The sequence below is a fragment of the Poecilia latipinna genome, unplaced genomic scaffold (assembly GCF_001443285.1).
Source record: "Poecilia latipinna isolate Pla-1442-1.1 unplaced genomic scaffold, P_latipinna-1.0 Scaffold2885, whole genome shotgun sequence".
NCBI classification, from domain to species: Eukaryota; Metazoa; Chordata; class Actinopteri; order Cyprinodontiformes; family Poeciliidae; genus Poecilia; species Poecilia latipinna.
In genome coordinates, this window is record NW_015115501.1 from 29,086 (window position 1) to 53,743 (window position 24,658).

At 39.0% G+C, this 24,658-nt stretch overlaps 1 protein-coding gene across 3 annotated transcripts in view; it reads right to left on the reverse strand.

The window, feature by feature from the left end:
- Nucleotides 1-395: 395 nt before the first annotated feature.
- Nucleotides 396-24,658, reverse strand: part of LOC106939476 (synaptotagmin-7-like) — a 53,018-nt gene continuing 28,755 nt past the window's right edge. The window contains exons 2-8 of one of the 3 annotated variants that reach the window (XR_001422853.1): nt 11,570-11,672; nt 8,299-8,566; nt 5,492-5,661; nt 5,044-5,158; nt 3,824-4,023; nt 2,478-2,707; nt 396-635 (exon numbers count right to left, since the gene is read on the reverse strand). Coding sequence is in view for 2 of the 3 variants with exons in the window: in XM_015021878.1 (XP_014877364.1) it covers nt 2,603-2,707; nt 3,824-4,023; nt 5,044-5,158; nt 5,492-5,661; nt 8,299-8,566; nt 11,570-11,672; nt 22,229-22,360 (1,093 nt within the window). In the remaining variant the exon portion in view is untranslated. Of the gene's footprint in view, nt 2,708-3,823; nt 4,024-5,043; nt 5,159-5,491; nt 5,662-8,298; nt 8,567-11,569; nt 11,673-22,228; nt 22,361-24,658 lie in introns of all 3 variants that reach the window. The other 2 variants (XM_015021878.1, XM_015021877.1) reach the window with 2 other exon arrangements.

A 24,658-nucleotide genomic window follows, 5' to 3' on the forward strand; every position in this document is an offset into this window, starting at 1 on the left:
CGTGCCCTCGTTCAGAAGGCAGGGCAGTAGAGGATGGGGAAACGATGGCAGTAAGAAGAGCAAGAAGAGCGCGAGAGAAGAAAGAGAAAAGAGAAGAAGATTTCTGTAAAGTTCGAAGTGCGTTGCTCCTGTAAATGCACACTCAAGTGGCAGAAGGCATACATTAACACAGCAGTCTAACTATACAGTCCAACCTGCTGGAGGTGGACACCCACCAGCATGACAGAAGAGCACAGGGCGAAGACAAGTGTGTGCACACAGCTGAATCCATGTGCACAAACTTTGCTTTCAGCCTCGATTTTCCTGTTAACATTGGAAGATTTCAATTGGTTTCCTCGGTTTGTTGATGCATGAAAAGTGACATCCTGGGATCTCATCTTCTTTTTTCTCTCTCCGTGTCTTTTTTTTTTTCTTCTTCTTTCTGGAAAAATCGGGACGAATCCATGTCACAAGTTTGTGTCCCATCTTTTCCCAGCTTTGGAAAGTTTAGTTGCTTTTTTTTTTTTTTTTTTTTTTTTTTTTTTTTAATCTCTATTTTTGTTGGAGCTACAGCACAGCACCCACAGCACACAGACGACAAGGAAGGCTCCAGAAAGAGGGTTGTTGTGAGAGGAGTGGTGAGGCAAAGTAAGTCACTAATATTGTGCCAGAAGGAAGAGAAGAGGGGCAAAAGAGAGTACAGAGAGGAGAATAGAAGGAAGAGAAGAGACAACAGTGTGAACAAATCCGTCCTGAGTTCAGCTTGTTTCATCACAAACCTGTTATCGATCACTTTCAAAGACTTCAGCTGAACATTAAACCATTCTTGAGTGAAGGAGAAAAGGTTTGCAATGAGAAAAAAATTTAAAACACTTGAGACAGATAACAAGGACAGTAGGGTCAATGAAAAGACTAATGAAACGGGGAAACAGGTGACAGAATATGGCTAAGATACAGTTATCTAGTGTTCATAAGTGAAACCCTGCCAGCCTACATAGCTAAATTATATCTTCATAAGATGAGTACAGGTGTATCGTAACGTCACAGAAATGTTAATTAATTAGTAGAATTAATAATTAATAGAGATTCATTACAAACATCATATTTGGAGCGTTTATGTCTCTTAATTTTGATTGTTACCTATTAACAACTAATGAAAACCCAAATTTCTGTTTCTCAGATAAATAGAATATAGCAGCAGACAGAGACTGACATTCTGTACAAAGGTGGGAAACCACAAGTGTGTGCTGCTGATTGAAAAGTTGAGTGGAAGGAAAAACAGTGGCTGAAAAATCTGGCACAGGCAACAGGGATAACTGAAGCCTGGAGAGGATTCTAGCTCATTTATGATTTTTGGTGAGAATCACAAGGGACTGACTGTGGCTGGAGTCAGAGCTTTAAGAGTCACTGCACACAATCATTTCCAGAATATATTCTGCAACTGTTACCTTCCTTTTGTTAAGACACTCCTGAATGCAAGACACTGACAAATACTTCTTAAAAAGGACATGTTCCAAGTCCTCTTTCCATTAGAAAAGAAGATTTTATTTTTCATTGGTAAATCAAGGTCCCAGAGTCTGGAGATAAAGGGAAGAGGCACAGATTTCAAGCTGGTTGAGGTTGTTCTATTGTATTTTATAAAGTCCAACGTTAGCAGAGACGTTTACCAAAAAGGTTTTAGAGCATTCCATGTTTCACTCTGCTGACAAGGTTTATAGAAGAGCAGATTTTATTTTTCCAGCAGAATATGGCAAAAGTGCAAACTCTCCTGGTATAAATCTCAAACAGTGCCGAGGCTCTAGAGCCAACAGTGAGGATGAACTGAAGGCTGGCGCACACATTTGCAGAGTCACAGGCTGGTGGCCCCAGTCAATTATTGAGTACATAGTACATGTTGTAGCACCACAATGCTGTATTAATTATTTTCATTGGTCTTTTGTAATAACCGACTTCTACGAGAAACTGAATTTGGGGTTCATATTAGCTGCACATCGCAGTCATCAAAATTAACAGACATAAAGACTGGAAATATATAATACTCTAGGTTTACCCACTTGGTATGCAGTGAGTTTCACTTTTTGAGCTGAACCACTAAATTAACATTACGATGGTATTGTAATTTATTGACATCCGCCTGTATGTTCATACAGTGCCTTCTGTATTATATTGTGTAACTGTACTATTTATACAACAAGATTAAATGAGCTCAAATTATTATGATTCTCTAAGATACCAACTTGTTTAACTGGTCAGGGACTGCAGCGACAAATAAACGGATCGTTAGACCTCCATGGGCTGATTGCATAAGGACAGAAAGACAGACATACAGACAGTCAGAAACAGGGGGACTATTGGCAAAGTGGCGACACAGAAAAAAAAAAAAACATACAACAGCACAAAGGGCGAGAAATTCAGAGAGAAGTGGAAGAGGAAATTGAGATTCTAAAAGAAAATAGAGAAGAGTTTAAAGGTTTAAGAGAGCAGATGGCTAATTGTACCCGTGTTTCGCAGCCTGGCAGCAAGTCAGTCTTGTGCATAAGGACGGGAGCGGGAGTAGGGGAGAGAAAAGAGGGGTAGGAAATAGGAGACGGGAAGTGGCCATGGAGGAAGCTGGGTGGTGCGATCAGGCCTTAAGAGCGTGCCACTGGGCGACGTTAGTGCGCGGCCGAGCGAGCATGTCCTTCCAATGCTTTACTTCTGCTGGCCCGCTCTTCCACGATAGGTAGATCTGAGAGTGGGGAAAGAAACAAACATGCACTCTTCATGAAAATTTGTAAACTACTGAGGACATAAAACGCCATTGTATGGCCCATCTCTTCCAAGTTGATATGTTTTCACGTGTATCATGATGGTAAACGGTGTTTGGTATCAGTTATTTCGGAAGAGCAGCAATAAGTCAAAAAGCAGTGATGAGGTGAAGCAGTAATAGCTGTCCTTGTTCACTCACAGGCTGTATTACTAAAGTGATATTAATGCCATTGTTGCCTAAATTAATGAAGCTAGAGGTTGAAATGGTCAATATTCAAACAAAGGAGAGAGTTATAGCTTTTACTTTAAATCTTCTGTAAGTTTCATGCCTCTTGAAGTTTAATGCTAACTCATACACATAGGAGGAGGCGGCTGGTTGGTGTTGTTCAAATTGCTTGGTTGTCATGACAAAACCTTATTTTTTCAAGTTCACAACGGGTGACATTCGCCTAACACGGAGCAAAATTGAACCATTAACAGCAGCAGAAGGCCCCATCTAGTGACTTAAGGTAATTTTAATGTCTACTGGATGTCTGAGCTTGTAAGTGTGGCTTGTCTAAGGAAGAAAAAGTTTCTTCCTTAGACTTCTTCCTTTCTTGCTTGCAGAAATTTGACCCCTCCTGCACAGGCGATTGATGATTTGCAGAAAGTACAATCCAAAGTATTCATCTTTCTATAACCAAGCTTTTATAATAAGCAGAACTGCGTCTATCCAGAGACTTTGACTGAAAAACCAACTTACTGCAACAAATCAGATTTTATTGAATTCAACTAAGCTTTGCTAAATCCAGCAGGCATTTTGAAAGAAAGTGACCCAAATCCTGTTGTTAGACCAGGATTTGGTCTAACAACAGGACAATTTGAGCAAACATGCAAAATCTATTTCAAGTTTTGGAACTACACTGAATAATATTTCTTTCCTACAGAAAAAAAAAATGAAAATAAGTCATTCTACTTCATTTGATTTTAATTTGCTTTTATGTTCTTCGCCCACAAGTACTGTTGACTCTACGATTCTACAACACACCGAGCTAACCCATGACACCTATCTAAAAATCTCTGCAGACTCCCCGCAGATGCTTATGTCATAAATTACCTTGCCAATAACATCGTTGCGGCTAAGCCTGTCCTTGTCCATGACGGTGATGATGATGGTAGTCTCCCTCAGCACATGGGCAGGGACATCAAAGGGGAAAGACTCGTTGAAAACTGGATTCAGACAGCGCTTTATCACCGGCGTCTTCTTCTTCTCTACACGCTTGTCCTTGTGCATGAGCCACACCTTTACATAAGGGTCTGCAGAAAGGACGCAAAAGAGCAGAAGTTTACGCAAGGGTAACTAAGAAAATGCCTATGGATGTTTTTTTTTTTCTCTTTTTTTACTTTCAGGGTCAGCTTTGCAATTACCCTCTTGATTGTTATGGACAGGAAAGGCAGCAGGGAAGCAGAGACCTCGATTGAGCTCAAGGTCAACCTATTCCCTGAGCTAGCAAACATACAAATGAGGAAGTATTTATGGAAATGGGGCTTGGGATTCGTACAGCAAATTCTGGAGCAATTTTATATCTGGTAATAGTAACTGCAGGAAACTCTAATTTTACCAAAAAAAAAAAAAAAGTACAGAAAGCATGTCACAGCAGGACTGGATACTTTTTTTAAACCAGAAGAGACCAAAGTGCGCTGATACACATTTAGCTTTGAGGTTCAAGATCCTCTTAAATATACAGGCAGATAGAGGTCAACAGATATGTTTGACGTAATGTCACCTTGCTGCTGTGACTATGAACAGAGGACACTAACCAGAGTACAAAAGTATTTAAACACCTTGACTGTTTCCACATTTTGTCACATTACAACCTTCTGTGCATTTTATTCGAATTTTACATGACAGACCAACACAAAGCAAGAAATTATTATGAAGACGTAAAGAAAGGAATTATAGACTTTTGTCAAATAAAAGTCTGTAAATTTACAAAGGCAGAAAGAGCTGCAGCTCACTGATCATTCTTTACTGGGCAAACAGTAAAGACTAACGCTCACTTCATCTGTCACTTAATGTGAAAACATTGAAGCACACCGAAAGTACTTTCTTTGATTTGAACAATTCTGTAGAAGCTGCTGTCACTGCAATATGACAAAAAAAAAAAGTGTAAAGAAATTTTTAGCAAAGTACTCATCCTTCTGTGTTGACCGGTCAGTAAGTACCGTGTACTTCAAATTCAAATTAAAACCTCAAAACTTTGAAAGTCAAGGCAAAGGCGCCAAACTGGGAAAAACACAGATTTGAGACCGAGACAAACACAGCAAAGACTTTACCCGAGGTGCCCCCGATATCCATGGCTTTAAGATGGCGAGCTTTGATGATGTTCACAGTGATGGTGTTGGCAGTGGGATTATAGCAGAGAGACACCAGCAGGTCGCCTCGTCTCCCCTGCAAAAACGAACCCACACACAAAAAAAAACAAAAAAAACAATGGAGTGTGAATCATCCGGTCTAAGATCAGATTTCATCAGGGGATATCAAACTCCAGATTACTCACTGCCTCGTTGTGCAATGTTACATCACTGCCCTTTCTGCTCTAACTCCATGTGCCAAATACAGATGGTCCAGTGACCGGGCTGGCTTAGCTATGATCATTGCTCACCCAAAAGTCACATCAGACATGATGAAAGCTGCGACCAAACGTGTCACACTTGCTTTAACAAATTACACCGGGATTAAAAGTGCGCATCAGCCGTAGCTCTGTCTAACGGCCCCTCTTACACTGCCATCACTGCAGGGCTTAAGCTCCTTCCAGAAGGTCTTCAGCTGGCCCAGTTCCACCTTGTTCAGGGGGATTGACACCTCTCCGATGGGGTCGTTCCTGCTGAAGCGGTCGTAGTCCAACACCTGGAGGTAGAGAGTGCGTTCTCTCACCTTCTCGTAAGGGAAGCCTAAAGCAGACACAGGAAGCAGATAACACTGTGGGCGGAGAGGCATAGCTAAGTGGCAGATTGCGAAAAGCATGTTCCTGACAGTACAGAGGGAACAGTAATGTGCAACATGCTTCCACAGAAGAATATGACAAAAATGCCAACGTGTGGAGCAAAAGCTGTACTTCTTGTCACAAAACTAATCGCGTACAAGCTTAAAGGGCTGTGGGCTTGGGAAAGGTTTGAGAATATTCCACCCTAGTTTTCCTACTTTGTCGTTTCACACTCAGCCAATCTCAAAAGTCATAAAAAAAACTTGTTCCTTACAAGAAGAAAAAACTAAAAACTTTTGTCTTTGCCGATGACAAACAGCCTCTGCAGCTTACAAGATGATGATGATTATTACAGCAAGACAGAATATCGGTCTGCTGTTTCTAGGCTGGAGGTCTAATCAATAAAAAACTTGCTCTAATTTCACACTTTGGTATTGAGTTTTCACACAACTAAAACAAAGCTCCTTTTCAATGGAGAAACAGGTCTTTTTGAAATCTGCCAAGCTTGCTGCAAATGAGCTTTATCTCTCTATCACTTGATGAAAAAAAAGCAAAGAAACCAGTTTCATGGTCTGAAAACTGCAGTGTCTTAACAGGTGGAAAATTAACACAATATTTACATTTCTATTCACAATGCCTAATAAACCAGCTTCTTGGTTATACATTCAGACTGTTTGAAATATACAGGATTGTGGTTGCTATTGCTTATCGTGCAAGAAAAACAAAAGAAGTAAATTTTTAATACAACTGTGACATTGAGGTTATAATAAAGTATTTATGTGTTTCTGCCATCCCCCCCCCAATACACAAACACTGAGAGGTAAAATCAGTATTAACAGCAAAAATAATTCTCATTTCAAAACTTTATGCTCAAACAATCCACTTACTCTACAAAATCACTTCATTTATCTTTGTAATTTTAAGGTCTTTGATGGTTTAATCAGGTCGGAAACTGTCGGCGAAATAAAATGTTGCAGATGAAGTTACCTGAGATAAAAGAGCAGAAAATTGAGGGGAAAAAAAATCTAATAAAAACTCAATGTAGGGTATACAATTACCCAAAATTAAGATGAATATATTTTTTTACATTTCAACAGTGACTCAGTCTAATCACAAAAGTGTGATTTGATCCATCTCATTGTGCTTGTATAATTCTAAAAGAAATCTCAAAAATCAAATATTTAACTTCTCACACAGTCAAAATGATTGGCGAGCCTTATTACTTTTAAACAAACTTGCATAGCTATTTAATGGGAAACTAAGTCTGAAAAAAAAATCACAAACATTTCTAACTCGATGTACATCCCACAGAGTTCAGCTAAATTCATCTTTTAAAAAATGGAAGGAGTTTGGGACTATTTAGAGCTGGCTGTCCTTACAAAGTGAGTGACCGGGAAAAGAAGACTGGTTCGAGAAGCCATCGAGACGGCTACGTCTAATCTGAGGGAGTTAAAGGTTCCAGTGCTCAGAGAGAAGAGACTGTGCTTTAAGAAATGTTTTCCATGGTTTCTTACAAATCAAAACTGCATCGCAGAATGTCAAAGAATGTCAAATATGAAAAAAAAAAAAAAAAACAGTTCAAAAGACCGTACAAATCTAGTCTGGAATTCAGCCAAAGGCACAAGGGATAATCTGAGAAAAAATGTAAGTTCATGTGATCCGAGTTTATAACCAAACTAGAAAAACGACCTCAAGTATGATGCAAAAGTTCACAAAAAGATGGTTCTAAGAAAGCAAAGTTAATGTTAAGGAGCGGCCAAGTCAAAGCCCAGATATCAGTCTACTCAGGAATTTGTTAGCAAAACATGAAAAGAGCCATTTTACAATCTGACAGTGTTTGAGCTGCAAGAATGGAAAAAGAAGTTATAGCTTGATGGCGACAAATTCACATAGCCACAGTACTGATTATAACCAAAGGAGCATCTTCAATAAGATTTAATTTGAAGGGGTGTGCATAAGACTGACATAATACTGTCATAAGCATGACATGATACCTTTTAAGAACGTGAAGGAGTCTTTATGACTGGCTATGAAGGCTGTGTTGAAGCATCATTCTGTAAATAATGACACTTTTAATGCAAGGTTGACACTTTTAATGGACTTTTAATGCAAGGTTGACACTTTTAATGGACTTTTAATGCAAGGTTGACACTTTTAATGGACTTTTAATGCAAGTTTTAGTACAGCTTTGCATTAAAAGTGTCATTATTTACCAAATGATACTTCATGACAACAGTCAAAGATTCACAAAGACTCCTTCATGTAATAACAGGTGTTATATCATATTTATGACTGTCACATCAGTTTTACGCACACCCGTTCAAATAAAGTATTACTGCATCTTCTAACTGGAAAGGGTTGAAAATGTATGCATTAACTTTACCTTATGAGGCATATTCTTATGAAATTGACTTTTTTATTTTTTAAAATGACATTTTACTTATATTTTACAGATTTATTTTTGTGCAATTGAGGCCCTAAAAACATGCAAAATGTGAATTTTATGCAACACTTCCCCTTTAGGATTTACATTTAAACCAAGAGAAAAAGAATCCAATGGGATTAATTACATTTCAGGTCTTTAAAAGGTGGAAATATGACAAACCCTCAAAGAGGAAGGTTTCATTCCAGTGGGGGTTGAGGTTCTTCCTCTTGACCTTGGTTTCCAACTTGTGCTTCTTGTCAGGCAGCAGGTAGATTTTGACAAAAGGGTCTGAGGTGCCGGAGAAATCCTTGGCTGGCAGGTCCTGGCCCTTGAGAACTTTGACGGTGAGGGTTGTGTTCTGGAAGCTGTAGCCTATGCTGAACTGGATTCGACCGAGTTTTTCACTGACGGGCCCTTCGCCGTCATCATCCTCTGAACCTGGGGACAACTGCAAAGGTCACAAAAGACAAAGCAACGAACGTAAACCGTCACGTGTCCGGCAAGAGCCACACAAGGTACAAGTCAGACCTAAAGGCGCCGACTTTCTGCATCACCCGGACCTCGACAGAGAACAGCCGTGAGGGGGAACGATTTCAGAGTCACATTTTGATCATGGCGCGCTCGAGCAGCTGCTCAGAAACAGAGATTGGTGCAATGTTAAGAAGACTCTGAGAGTTTAATTTCCTTACTAATGTTCTTAAGAGGCAGGAGGTGCTCAGATTAAAGATACGGAGCTTTAGACTACCCGCGACTACCCTCTCACAGCCACTCTGACTGCTTTATCATTGCTCTCCACTAAAAGGCAGATATCTGATAAAAGCCAGAGAGAGAGGGGGGAAGAGAGAGAGCAAGAGAGAAACAGAAAGCGGAGGAAGGAAGCTTTCAGCAAGACGTAAACCTTCCCTACAGTAACATATTCGTCCCACAGTTGTCGTCTACTTTTTTTTTTCTTGACACATAGAAAAACAATCGGGATACAAGTTTACATACATTATTGTGGAGGTAAGCAGCATGCACTACAGTAGACCTTTAAGTGAAAGAACTCAGGTGCTGTTTGGCATGCAAAGTGTTGCTCAGAGAATTACCTGAAGTACTACTTTTTGAAGCTTTCATCCAAAACTGAAATGACAAAGGCTCACTTCTGATTCATCAATACGGGTTTCAGAAAGACGGAGAATTTCAACTCTAATTTGTCAAACAGTATGAGTCACCTTGGATGACTTGGCTTGCTTGATTGCCACTGTGGGAACGGCTGGTGTGTTATTTTCTTCTATTATGACTCGCTCATTACCATCCACAGCTTTAGATCAACTTGCCTTATAAACTTACAATGACTTCGCAGCACAACTCCTGCTGGTGGCAAGAATTACCTCAGAACAATGTGATTTTATTTACTCGTCTTGACAAATATGACTTAGCTGAAGTGCTTTCCATGTCTCAGAACAAATCAAATAAGATCTCAGCAGGATTTCCAAAGCTTTGGCTTGCAGAGTCCAACTTTCAAAATACAAAGTTATCTTTTTTGCCTGCCCTTTTGCTTAAACTACAGCTAATAGGCTACGTATTTTTAAATTTCTCAAATTATATCTGCCTGGAAGCAAATACAAAATTAGCAATACAATTTAAATATTGCCTATAAGTATTGTATAAGTCATACAGACAATACAATTTAGCCCTTTAAACTTGATCAAAATCGTCTTCCAAAAGGATAGTTTGACAAATATTCTCCTGACAATGCTCTAATGTTCATACTGTAACTTATTTAGAGAAAAGGTCATTTAGGACTAACTGTAAAAAAAAACTAGCAAAAGGGAGGAAGGTATTTGGGGGTATGCACTTGATAAAGGAGGCTCAAATGCAACCTGCATATGTGCATAAAAACGCCATAAAGACACCTGTGGCCTTTGCCTCAGAGACTGTTAATAGTTTTACAAATCAACAACACTTAATTTGTAAAAACAAAAAAACTTATGACCCATAACAACTAAATTTGAAGAAAGAAAATTTTTAAAATTGGATTAAAAAAATTTAAAATTTTTTTAATCCACGGAATAATTGTCAGAAAGAAAACCTGTCAGATCTACAACACTGTTGGAATTTATGGGTTTTATAAGAAAATTGAGTTAAGTGTCATCTGAATAAAACTGTTGACATACGCCATAAAACAGACTAGTTGTGTTGTGCCACAGTGGTTGTAGATTTTGCGAAACCTTGGCTTGTTCCACCTTATGAATCCTCAAAGGCTTTGCAACTAATTTCTTTATTTACACCAAAGTTAAGATGGTGCTTAAAAAAGGTGTTTAAATGTAAACGGTTCACAGAAATCCAATGTGTAACAAGTAGCAAAATGTTGATCCCTTTTTGGGCAAAAATACCCCAAAAAACATTGATTTAGAAGTCATTTCACTGTGTATTAGAGACACCAGTGATTTAGTTGAAAACAGCATGACTCAGAACTTAATAACGCTAAAGGTTAGTTACTGCCCAACACTCGAGCTTATCTGTGTTTTAAAGGTTTTTGTGACACTGGTGGTATTTATACAACAGTAGATGTTCAAGAGGAATGCCAGAGACAGAAGGGGAAGACATGCAGCAAATGGTCCAGGGCCAGGAATTGAACCGAGGACTGCAGCCTCTTTGTTGTGCCATAGAACCTTCTGTTTTTGTGTTTAGTATTTCTGCAATAAAAACTTTTTTTTTTCTCATTCAATCTAACCATTAGCCAGAAATGAACATGTGTGTCATGAATTAAATTACTTAAATCAACATTTTAGTCACATCAATTACTGAAATGTGTATGGAAAAAGATTTAAAAGGGGTTATCATGTTTTATTCCAGGCACATAGTGCCATTTTATTACACAATCAAGTAATTATGCAGTACATCTTTAAAAAAAAAATTGGGCCTCAGTCTCTTTAAGAGGCGCCTGCTCTTTCCAAAACTCCACTTTCAGCACATCACCATAGCAATGTCCATTCATTATACCAACTACAACCATTCTTAGGAGCTTTGGACTGACACTGAGACTCACAGTTACCTCAGAAGTTTGCAAGCTGCTGCTGCTGCCACTAGTCTGGAGGAGTTTGCAGCTCTGAGGGGAATGTTTGTGGAAATGGGCAGCACTTTGTAGAGCAGGAGTTCAGACACCACTGAATAGTTGTCATGTGAGAGTCAAGGATTTCTCAAACATGGATGAAAGAATCAAAGCAACACTCCAGGATAGGATTTTGATGAAGGAATAATATAATATCATATAAAGCTCAAAAAAAGATGATTTTAAATAATATTGCCCCCCTCTGTTTAAACAGTACACTAGTAATAATGAGTAATCACATATGGCTGGTTCACAGAAATTGCTTTTAGCCGCATATTTTGAGTGGAAAACCAAGACCTGAGGCAGAAGGGAAGAAAGGAAGGAAGCGAGGGAGGATGCCAGGTGGACTCATCTTACCATCACCATGTCTCCAGTGAGCGAGTTGGCCAGGTCAGTTACAGAAGAGTGCCCGTCGGCATCAGGAGGGTGACCCTTGGGGCTGTTTGCTGGCTTGTTGCCCCTGCAAGCAAAAAATCAGGTTGACAAACGTAAAACAGCTCAAACATTAATGAGCAGTTTACTCATCTACAGAAAGCGTTTGAGCCCACAGGGAGTCCAACCTCCACCTGTTTAGCAGCAAACCGCCTCTCCAAAATGATCCGTTCAGTCCCAGTTTTACTATGGATTGATGTCACTTCATAGGGTTTTTTTTTTTTTTTTTTTAACAGCTATTGCTAACAAAAGCCAAATAAAATCTGCCTTGTATTCCACAGATTAATAATGGGCACAAGACCTGAGAGGTGTAACTCATAGGAAATTTAAGTACATCTTCAAAAAGAACGTTACCTCCACTAGCAAAATAATAAGCACATTTTTAGACAAAAACACAAAGTCAATAAACTTAAAATAATAGAAACCAAATTATGTCCCCAAATCCTTTGAGAGTTTATGATACACACATATAATGACATAAATATAAATATATAAAAACCGCAGACAAACACATATAGCAACATACAGAGGACAGACGTTGCATGTTTAAATTTCTGTGTTGCATCGACAAACAGTTGGTTTTACAGAAATAATAAAAGAAGAGACATGAAATCTTCACTGGCATGGCTGGCACTAAGATACAAATGTTAATAGATGTTACATTTAATTCCCTTCCACACACGCTTGGAGAAAAAAACTCTAAGTTCATACATCATGAAAATAGGAGTCACAAAGAGAAAAACCAAATTAGAATAATAAGACAAAAAAGCATGAGACAGGACAGAAATGAATAGAGGATAATACAAAGGATCTTGTTGATGGACACCTAAGACAGCACTCCATTTAAATGACTAGTCAAGGCACATGAGGAAGTCGAACACTGAAAAACAGTTAAGAGACAAACAAGCAAGGACAGAAACATGGCGAAAGAGAAAAAAATGAGCAGACGGATAGAAGATTCACAAATTACAAAGAGACACAAATAATAAAGACTTTAGACAGAAAATACCAAAAAAAGGAGAGAAATACACAAGCAAGCTGATTGTTTAGAAATCTGTTTTAGTAGAGATAGCAAGTATAACCAGCATGAACAGTATGAAAACAAAAACCAAAGAGAGTGAGATCATAACAAACACCAGCACGTTAGAGAGGAAAAACAGAGCTGCAAGAAAAGATAGGAAGGAAGGAAAGCCTGCAAACACAAGATAGGCTTAGTTTTGTCAGTCTGATAAGAATCAAAGAATAAAAGACAAAAAATTAAAATAAAACACAGAGCTACAGACAATATCTTTAAGAGAAGACAAAGGAGCAAACATGCTAAAAGGAGAGAGAGAGAGCACAAAGAAAAAAGAAAAAGACAATAAATACAATTGATCATCAGGATAAAGCGAACAAGAAACATCTTTTTTGATGCGGAGAGTTTAAAATAACTTATAAATGAGATATAGAAAGAGAAATAAGGTGATATACCATTCAAAACTATAACTTCACTAAAACCATGAAAGGGGACAAAAAATAAGAACATAGGAAGAGCACATTTAGAGTGTTACAAAAGAGGACATCAAAAATTCAGCATCTACAGATGATACAAGTTGTTTTTAAACCAGCCTGATTTTCCAGCATTTTAGCAACACTCTAAAAGTGTGGAGTGGGAACACGGGGCCAAAGCACAAACCGGCATTGGCTACATGTGCATATTTCATATATGCAAGTAGTTGTCACTCAGAGCGAGTGAAGGCAATGCCCTGGACAGGCCATAAAACAAGGAGCCCATAAAACGTCTGTCTGTCTGGCCAGCATTCTCTATCGAGCTTTTCGCCGAGAGGAAGTGCGCGCTCTTTGTTGGTTGCGCTAAAAAAACCTCCAAATTTGGATGAGAATCGATGTTGAATGCAATAATGTGTGCATTTTTGCAAAGGACAAAGACAGAACTGACTGAAGGAAAGTATACTGACAAATAGACAGACAGAAAAGGCAAGCAAACAAGACAAGCAAACACTTCAACCAGCAGGAGGGGGCGGGGGGGGGAAAGAGGGGGAAGTTACCATTTCATGAAGGACAGGGGTTGTTCTTTAGTGATTGGTGTTAGTAGGAGAAGCTCTTAAAAGTACACACCCCAGTTAAAGTGCAGAGCTTTTGTGAGGAAAAAAATTAGGCCAAGAAAAAAAAAAAAAAAACTTTTTCCACATTTATTGTGACATTTATTCTGTGCTATTCAACTGAAAAGCAACAACAACATAAAAAAAAACTGATAGAATGAATAAAAAAGGTAGAACAACATGATTGAATAACTGCACTCTTCACATTTTCAGGCTCCCTCTGATTTAATTTCAATCAGTGTTCTTTGGTATGTGTTGATTAGCATGTCGTGACTTTGTCAAGATAAGGTTCTCCGAATCTCTCAGATTGTGGGGGTGCTGACGGTCTTCAACCTTACCTGGGTGATCCCACAGATTTTCTACCAATTTTATTTTATGAGTCCAGTGAGGCCATTTCAAAACTTTCATTTACTTCCCATGAAGTCATTCCTAATTTGAGCTGGAAGTATGCTTGGAATATCAAGAAGTGTAATCACCTTCATCGTTCTAGCAGACAACTGAAGGCTGTGGATTATAACTCTCATTTAAAATAGATTGCGATATCAACTGTTTCCATCCAATGTCTTAAAATGTCAACTTTAGCTTAGTCTGTATCATATTCTTCACAAGCTTTTGGGAGATTTTACTCAGGCTTGGAAGCTTTTGGATGAAATCCCCACCAGACCCTCTGAAGTGACCCTCAAGGCCGACTCAAAGGATGCTCAGCAAAGGGCGGTGGGATGCTGGATCACACTGCCTGCATGAAACCCCAGGACAAAAGTAAGACTGAATTCTTCTGCTACAAAGGTGGGATTGTTCATCATACTGACCAGTGGCAGATTCAAGGTTGTGGAGAATTTAAAAGACGAGGAACCCACTGGGATGGATTGCAGCCTTATGTCATTTTTCCTCCTTTCAGACTTAGAGACTTTTCCACATGCCAAGACTTTACAACCATTACAACCTGAATTTGTTGACTGCTAAAGTTTTTATTGTTCTAGGTCCCTTTAAACTGATCTAAGATGGAATAACACGATAGAATAGATCGTGATAGAATAAATTATGACTTTTAACAGAAGATGAAAACACGAAAAAATCTGAAAAAAATCAAATGTAACAGGAGAACATTATTCCTGGTTAATCAGAGTCGCTACAATTGATGGCAGGTATCAATGCAAAGAAATTAAGCAATAGTTTAAAGAAGTGCAGACTGCTACAACCCGCTTTCAGTTGAACAGTTCAGGATGCATATCAAATAAAAGTTGGAAAAGTTTTAGTTTAACTGCTCTCATCACAAAACCCTGGGATTTTAAAAAGAGTGTGCACACTTGAAATCCACTGTACTGTGTATTTGTTGCCAAGGGGTGTTTTTTTTTTTTGTTTCACTTTCTTGCACTACATCTAAACTAGAGTGAGAGAGGAGAGGGAGATGCTGGGTAAAGATATGACAGTCTACTCTACAGCGAGGAGAGACTGGTAGGGATTGAATTGAAGTAAAGCAGTGCACCTCCCGCCTCCTCCATCTCCCAAGTATCGACGGGAGACGAACGTCTTCAATTATTAACTCTCCCTCATGCTTCATTCAGAGTTTCAGTGCATTCTCAGGTAAGAGCCAGAGCAGCCAAAGGTGGTCCTGGGCTCTCTGCCTCCAGGCTGTTGAAACAAAGTGGCTGCGGCTGCAGATCTCCAGGAGGAACTAAGTTTTCTTCTCCAGATTTGCACTCTGCATCAAAATGAAATCTGATTCCAATTTTTTTTTTTTTTTTTTTTAAGAAAGCAATATTAATTTTGGCAGATGGCAGAACAGCAACTGATATTTTGGTGCCAATGCTTTCTTTGTCACCCAACCCTTCAGGGGACTGCTATGGTAGATGTGGCTCTGGAAAGCCTGCAGTAGTCTACAGTGTCCAGTGGGAGGCAGAGTGGGTTCAGATCAGATTCTGCCACAGCTAAGACACAGAAAGTGGGCTGTTGGCATAGCAACGACTCTTGAAATATAGACCATATATATATTTATATATATGGGGTTGGGAGGATGTTTGGGGTGCGTCTGACAAGAGGCTGTTGGGAGTGGACTCAAGGGTGTGTTTGAAAACGGGGGCGGTGGGCACAGGGACGGGTGGGTGCAACACACAAGCAAACACACTGAGAACAAAGAAGATAAGGTTTAGGATATATGACAGGTACGGGTGAGAGCCTCGCAGACACATATTCACGTGAACGGACATATGGAGGCAGGCAGGCATACTTTGGGTTTCACCGTCCTGTGATACTATCCTGTTTCGTTACCTGACCGAGGGCCAGCAGCTCGAAGAGAGGGGCAAGGGGGGCAAAGACACTCCACTTCTAGGCTGGAGAGAGACGCGAGAAAGAGAGCCCAACCCAGACCCTCCACCCCCCACTTTTTTCTTTTTTTTTTTCCAAACATTCAGTCTTCCGCTCTTCTGCAAACACTCAAACAAACATGCTGAGACCATGGAGTGATGTATTTCAACATCTATGCTCAATTTCATTGCCACCCACTTGATCTATCATGCGTTGGGAGTGCAGCTCACTTCCAAGGATCGTAGTGAGAACTGCCGCACGTTGTTGGCTTACATAAGTCATCATCCACATGAACCACATCAGCATTCACATTAGAGTCAGACCTGCTGTCATTCTTTAAAAGCTGCAGCAAATCCTTGGAATGACTTAATAAATAAGGTTACGTTCAGTGTCAACTAATTACTTCCTGCATGCTGGAAAGGTAATTTAGCCTAAAATAGGTTTATTTAGTGAAATCCTATTTCAGTAATACACATCAAATTCTTATGATTCTTTTATTGTACATTAGCCGAAAACAGAAAAGATGAAAATTCAAAAATTCCTACTGAGAGTTGCAGATAAGGAACAAGGGGCTGGGCTTTGAGAGTTTGATATTGAGGTTTGTCTTCTATCAATCAGGCAGCTGAATGCAATTCCATGCCACACTTTTCAGATTCTTATATGTAAAAAAAAAGAAAAAAAAGAAAGAAAGAAAATAAAAGATGAAGGCAATTTATATTTTTATTTCTATTCGTACTTAAAATTGTACTTTGCGTTGGTTTATCACATTAACTCTCAATAAAAAATGCTGACATTTATTTTTTTTGTGTTGTAATGTGCCAAAATAAGGAAACGCTAAAACAATATTAATACTTTAGTAAAATGCTGTAAATATTGGAGTTTTTAAGGGTCTTTAATGACTTCACAACAACCCTGTTAAGTGAAGTTGTTCAGTGAGCACACGAAAATTGCTGATGATAAATGGTACGTGTAATTACTCCTGGAACTTAAGGTGCGCTTAGTGTCTCCTTTATGTACCGCAGCTCACTGTTCTGCTTTCGTTTACAGCCTCCCAATACTTCCTGCAATTTTGCATTCATGCCTCAGAGTCTATCACGGCAACTACCTCATCATCCCAAGCAATATCAGCAACACAAAGTCATGAGGGGAGGAGAGAGACCATTTTCAGAGGTCCAATAAGACTCCAAATCCAAAATAGAGTTTGCTGTAAATGTTTTAAATCCTTATTTATCTCAGAGATTGCCTGAGGATAAGGCAGCTGCATTTATCAAACCTGCTCTGAGATGAGGTACAGAAGTCCTGAGTTAATGCTCCTAATAGCTCCTCTCCCAGCTCACCATCCATCTAGCTATCTAAAAAAAAAAAAAAAAAAAAAGTGAGAATCTGTTTCTGCACAAACCTGCTGGGTAGAGATCCACCTTCAGCTAAAGCACAAATGTGAAGTCGACTCTCTCAATTCTGAACGCTTCTATTGAAGAACGATAGATTTGTACTTTGAACTTTCTACCATTCTCCACTGGCCTGTAACTGCATGCACTGGTGTATGAACACACTGCCCCCTCCTCTTCGTCCTCTCCTTTTGCCGTGGCTAAATGCTATCTTCCTACCCCTGTGTTGGCATGCAGCTGAATACATTTCGACATTCCTCCAGTGATGTGCGGATGAACGCGGCGGCCTCAGGGAGCCTCTGCCTTGGGGACAGTCTTAAGCAGAGCCCCTGAAGACCCCGTTGATTAGTCAGGCTTAGAAAGCCCTCATCACAGGAGGAAGGCTGCATCAGACTAGCAAGGCATGGAATAATCAATTTATGTGTTTACGTACAAATTCTGATAGAGATTACAAGCATTTTTTTTTTTCCCCTGTAATATTTAAAAAAGCTTGTAGGGGAACATTTAAGTTGTTTTGCAAAGATCCACTAAGAGCACAGTGACCGACATGTACAAGTAAAAAACAAAACATAAGAAAGAAAAAAACAACAAAAATTGCAGTCCACACTAAAGTAATAAATACTAAGTAAAAATCTGCTTCAGATGAAAAGCAACTAAACGGAAAGACGTATATTTTATAAAACAGAAAATAAAAATGCAGAAAAAAACTAAGAGTATATACAGATAAAAACAAGGTAGACATTTCATTATAAAAAAACGGATTGAAAATATACACAATGTTGAAATAAATGCAAGGAAATAAACAATCAAGGATAAAATAATAAAAAATAAAGATATGGAACAAAAGTGCAGAGAATAACCTCTCACTAACACAAAGCAGAAAACATTTCCCAAAATATTTTTTTTTTTATTTCCTTTTTTAATGCAGTTTTTTTCTTCTTCTTTTTTCCTGAGCTACCCTGTGGATGACCGACAGCTACGCTGCACACAGCGTCCCACAGAATAGAAAGGTTCAACTCTTTATGAGAGTAATGAAATTAATTACCCATTGTGAACTTAAATAAACACACATTAATATTGATTTAGCTCATAACCCCTATCCACTGTCTTTCAGATCAATTTAAGCTCATTAATAATGAAATGATGTTACACGGCCCACATAGCAATAAACACAGCAAATTTCTCTGAGTGCATCGTGTCTTTACGGCACACAAATATGCATCCCTGTCCAATAATAATAAAAAAAGCCTTGACTGGCTTACACAGAATTATGTAATATGCATGGATGAATAATTAAAGGACCACAGGCAAGTGGATTGAATGTTAACGTGGCACAAAGATGCGTATCCCTCCTACTTGGTACTGTGGCCCGGTTCTCATTGGACCGCTCAATCGCTGCTCCGAGGGGATCTGGACTGAAAGCTCTCTTTACAGCGATGAGCGGCCGAAGAGAACCTGCAGAATATGTTCACTGAGTTGTAACTGAATTGTTTGAGCGAAGACCAATGAGGCATTAAGCAGCAACTCTAGCATACTAATTGGGCCTTCTTAGAAAACACAACTTACGGATGCGCCTGGTAGATAGACCTCTCATCATACAACCTTTCCTCCCTGTCACTGGTCAGAAAGTCTCTATCAGTTGGGCCGGGTCTGCTGCAGTTCGAACTGTCGGTCTGCTCTGCTGCACTTCATAAACGTGCCACCGCAGAGCGCTTTCACCCGGCTACAGCACACACAAGGTCAGTGAATTATGAATATCGGACACAACAACGCCATCTTGCCCTTAACCAGAGACGTGGAGCAGAAATATGAACAAAAGAGTTATTTTTGTTTGGGCCTGAGGAACTTCAGATAGATTTCACTAGGGCTAAAACGATTAATTGCATTAATCGTGATTAATCGGTCATAGAAACAATCGGTAACTAATTTAGTAATTGATTAATCATTAACTGGAGTATATAGAATCTAAAAAAAGGTCATTAGCCGGAACAATGAAGTCAGAGCAGTAATTAGGTCAAAACTGTTCAGAAAACAAATACATTTTGCATCTGCATTCTCCTCAAGTGGAATTTTTAGCTTCGCCAAGTTCAAATTCTGTAAAATAAATAAATGAAGCACTTTTTGCTATTTACCTATTTTCTTATCCAAGTAATCAATTAATCGTCAGAATAACCGATAGAATTATCAATTACCGAAATATACATTAGTTACATCCTTACATTTCACTGCGACCAAGGTTAGATAATATGAGTAAGATGCTAAAAGAAATCTATTATTGAAGCAATAATCTCCAATCTCATTTATTTGAATTATTGTGCCAACACAGCAACGTAAAAATATTTCAGTATTCATTAATCTCCAATAAGTGCAGTTTTTAATGATAAGCTCAATCTGTTATGTATTAAAGATCACCAGTTAATGACACAAATAAATTGAAACTGGATATGTCAGAACTAAGTTTAAGTTTTGCATACATCAAAGCTTCGTTTAAATTTTTTAATGAGGTTCTAGAGACTCTGCTGGAACGTTACATGAAGCAAGAGCTGCTTACAAGAACCAACATATATATATCTGAGTAAACTAAATTAAAGTTGCTACTGGCTGCTTGACCAACCAGTTTTAGTTGGACACATCAGCTACTAAAGAGATGTAATTTTGACCCTGGCACTGATTGTGCCAATATGTTATAGCTGCATTACCCAATCAAATAAACTGCAGATGTTTTTCACTGTACCAGTGATGTGTTTAAACCGAAACCAGTGAATTCAATGCATGCGGAGATGAGTGATGAGAGTGACTTTGTTTAAAAGTGGTGAACAGGATGGGCAGAGGGGTGAGAGGTGAATGAAATTGCGGTTTTGTTTCTATATGCTATAAGGGAAACTGATGATGTCATTCTTAGACGTCTGTGAAAGCAGCGCTGAGGCCAAGAGGGATAAAACACTCCCTGTAAGCTCACACTTTACATTTCAAATAAATTCTGGCGTGGATCTACAGCAGTTTGTTGTTGCGCGCAGACTGTAAGCTGTCAGTCGTTCCGTTTGTAAGTCAGAGAAATTAAATGAGCCGCAGGTTAATCCTGCGAATGCCGGAATGCACTCAGTCGCTGATAATCAAGGTGGATCCTGGGGGCCACACGCTGCTTCCCACTTACTGTTTGGTCTATTAGCAGATTTCACAATCCATTTGTAAAGGTTTCTCAGTTTACACACACACAAAAAAAAGCTAGAAAAGACAAAAGCCGCATGCATGGCAAATTGCACAGAAGAGAATTGTTTGTAGGCTGTGTGGGTGTTGCAGCGTTGATGATCACTAAACAGATTTCTGCACACAAAAGCTACATTTGGGTCGGTTTGTGAAACCGTGATGAAAAGACAAACCAGATTTTGGCAAAGGGATGCTTTAAAGGTAAAATTGTACGATGAGGAAAGGAAATCTATGTTTTAAGAGGCTTCCTAAAAGAGCAATGTGGAATTTATAAGAAAATAGTTGCAATATACTAAGTATCAGATTTTGTGTTGGCCTATCACATCAAACCCCACCCCTAAAAAACTCTGCATTGACAATTTGTGGTTGCAACGTGACAAGATATGAAACAAGGTAATAAGAGGAATACAATGGCAAGGCATTAAATCTGTTTTACCCTCATGTTAGATTCAAGATGTACTTCAGGATTAATTCGCCCTCTTCTACCATTTTGTTTTAAGGCGTGTCACCAAATTATTACAAAAACAGATGGAGGTTAAATCAACCTAACCGGGGTGCAGACGAAAAAAACTGAGCATCTCACATGCGTGAGAGGGCTGGAGAAAAGAAAGGACTTAACATCGGCTCTGTGGTGCGAAATCCACATAATCTGGACGACCATCAAGGGATAAAAAAATGGCGTGAGCTATTTGCCTAACATGCCCCTCCCCCTGTAGTCGCTTATTAAAACTGGTCCGGTTCCACAACAGAATCCAGAGATAATTATTTCTGGAGACGGGAAGATTGCAAGCGAGCAAGGCTGGTGCATCCTCACAGACGAGTGGAAATATTTTTGACTCCGAGTGTGTAACTTGGCTGACGAGGAAAAGGGTTATTTTTGGCTGCATGTTTATGTAAGTGACTAACGTGTTGTAGAATAATGAGGAGCCTCTCTGGGCCCTCTGCGGAGCTGCAGAGACGAGACTCTCAGAGCGGCGGAGGGTGATTGAAGGAAGCTAATGAGCACGAGGGAAAAAGAAGAACACAGGCGCAGGAAGCGCTGGGATAATAAAAAGCATGAAAATGCAAAAGGAAATACGACAATTACCAGCGGGAGGTCTCAGACAGGAGTAAAAAGACTGAAAAAAAAATAGGGAGGAAAATGGTGAGAGAAAATGTCATTGTGATAGAGAAAATGATTATGGTGATCATGGAAAATGAAAGACCACTGGCATGGGAAAACACAGTTTTATCTGATCGTTTAAAATGTTGCCTCTAAACGCGTAATAAAGGAGTAGAGTGCCAGTGAGCATCTCACTCCAGTGGTTTAGAAGCTCATTACTTCTTTACAGCTAAAACCTGAAACGTTTTATCTCTTTTACTGATCTCACCATTACACGAGTGTTTTCAGTTTTACGTTGCAAAGTCTGGACATATTTTTATAACTGCAACAGACTGTGAAAGGCTATTTCAGGTGCACAATCACTGGGGCGGGGGAATGGACTTTGCTCTACATGAGTTCTGAAATCATGTCACATTTCACTCTCATGCAGTTGCTTCACACACATGCTCACAAACACTCTCTCTTCTCATACAATATCTGGTACCTCTTCTCAGGAGGGGGCTCCTGATTGGCTGGTGGTGCTGCCTGCGCCGTTTCCTGCAGGTCAGGGATATTGGCAAAGTCATCTTGCTCTGCCACACCAATGGCCAAAGCCAGGACCACCAGCTTTCCTTCACTGGCTCCCAGTAAAGACAAAAAAAAATACAGCAGACAGAAAGAGGGGCAAGAAAAAGAATGCGGAAGCCCAAAGGAGAAAAGGAATTGAGCATGAAGAAGAAGGAGAGATCATTTTAGGTTAGCAGAAGGAAGAAAGGAAGTTTTGAAAGAGGCAGTGGAACAAAAGACCAAAATCAGAGAAAACAGACAAAGTGATCAAAACAACAAAAAAACACAACACAACCACACACCCCTGCAGTAAGCAATCTGACCAGGGAAGGATATTAGGAAGAAAATCAAAGGCCAAATTCAAGAATTTCTAAGTACTTTTGCGACACACAGATTCACACTTCATATTTGGCTTTTCACCTACAGGAGCTTCTTTTTAGTGACTTTGCTGGGTTTTAGATTACATTTCTGCAGGATGACATGCTCAGCTGTGCAGAGCTCTTTAAAGAAACAACATTCGCCTAAATTAAATAAGGCTGGTGGAGGTGCAGAAAACTCCCATGTTTACAGGAAAATATATGAGGAAGCGTCAGATGTAATGGCCATGGTGGAAGCATTGTGGTCAGAAATTGGGAAAGGCTTTTCCTACTGTATGATTTTCACAATTTGCAAAAATGCAGCATCATGGGATTGAAATTATTCTGGTGTGAAGAAGATATATACTTAAAATTATATATATGTAAAAAAAAAAAAGTATAAACTCCTATAAACTAAATTAGGGATCCAACACAGTTTGGAAAAACTTGGAATTTTATTATTTGTATGGTGAAAGTAAATAAGCGCGTGGAAAAATGTCTGTATTTATAGACTTCATTCCGTATCTGATTGCCTTAATGTTGTGACTATTTATTTCCTTCCTTTCTTTATCGTTTTGTTACTTCTGTCCTTTTTTCCATTCCATCTCCTGTTTAATTTTCAACTTTCCTTTTACATTTTCTTTTTTGTGTCGTCCTTCCCGACTGTTTTTTCAGGTAAATTCATATCTTATATATTTCTTTTACTTTATTTTAAAGGTTCATAAAGACTGAACTCTGGAAACTTGAGTCTAGAAAAGTCTGAAGTTGCTGCATAAAACATGTTGGATCCTAAAAAGCAAGTGGAACTAAAGATGTAAAACCAAATGTGCTTGTTCTCAAGATACTATCAAATCTAAAAACAGATGTGTTAAAATGCATAAACAGATATATTCATTTGGTTAAAATCAGTAAATGTGAAGTGATGTGTAAATTAGCCAAAAAGCATTGAAAACGATTTGCAAAATAACCCAATTTCACATTTGACAGGCGTTGTCAGCAACTTGTGTTAATCTGAAAGGGTTTTATGAGACCTATAGAGCTCAGGAACTACAGTCTTTGATGCATAACAGGCAGATTATTTAACAAACTTGAAGTCAATGTGCAAAAAAGCTTCATTCATGGGGGAAAAAAGGGGTTATATTTTGAAGTTCAGGTTAATATCGCCCCAAAGCTTGACAGCAACATATTTTCTCAGCCGCCGAGAAACCGTAACGCAGTGAGGGACTTAAGCTATAGAACGGCATGTTTGGATGACAGTAAGAAGGGAAGGGAGGCAGTGATGAGGAGGCCTGGGAATTAAGGAGTGAGGGGATGAGGGAAGAGAAAGTGGTAGGATTTGTAGAGCAGCTGTGGCGGTCCACATGAAATGAGAAGAGTGAGAGAGCAGTGACCCAGAAAACGACGACACACGCCGTACACCTCCAGATACTCCATCTTTCAAATAGAAACAATTAGTCCAGATCTTCCTAATGAGGTTTAATTAAATCTTAACTGTGGAGAAAGACGCCCCGAATGTTCTGTGTAAAAAAGGCGAATGTGGAGGGAAAGCAGAAGGAACCTAAAAAAAACAACAACTAGACAAATTACTGAAGGTGTGTGTGGATGTGTAGACGTCTTTAAACATGCAAGCTGCTAAATATCACATCCATTAGGAATCATTAAATAATCAGCTTGTTGTCTATGAAATGTGAATACACACTCTACCTGTTGTCAGCACACTTCTTTAAACCTGCAGTGACATTAAGCTAAATGACATTAGTGTTCAGAAACCAAGCAGTTAATCACAAGCTGACAAAAAACTGTCAAAATACCTGATGGATGAACCTTTTTGCTTTCCCAAGATTCCAATCTCCATAGTATTTTTAAAAGAATAATGTGATTCTCTCAAGATTTAGAACACATTTGGAGTCAGCACTAAACATTTCAACTAAAGATTATGAAATAAAATCAATGGAAAGAGTCAAATCCATTATAAGCCACTAACTAATGCTCATCTAACACTGAACAAATTT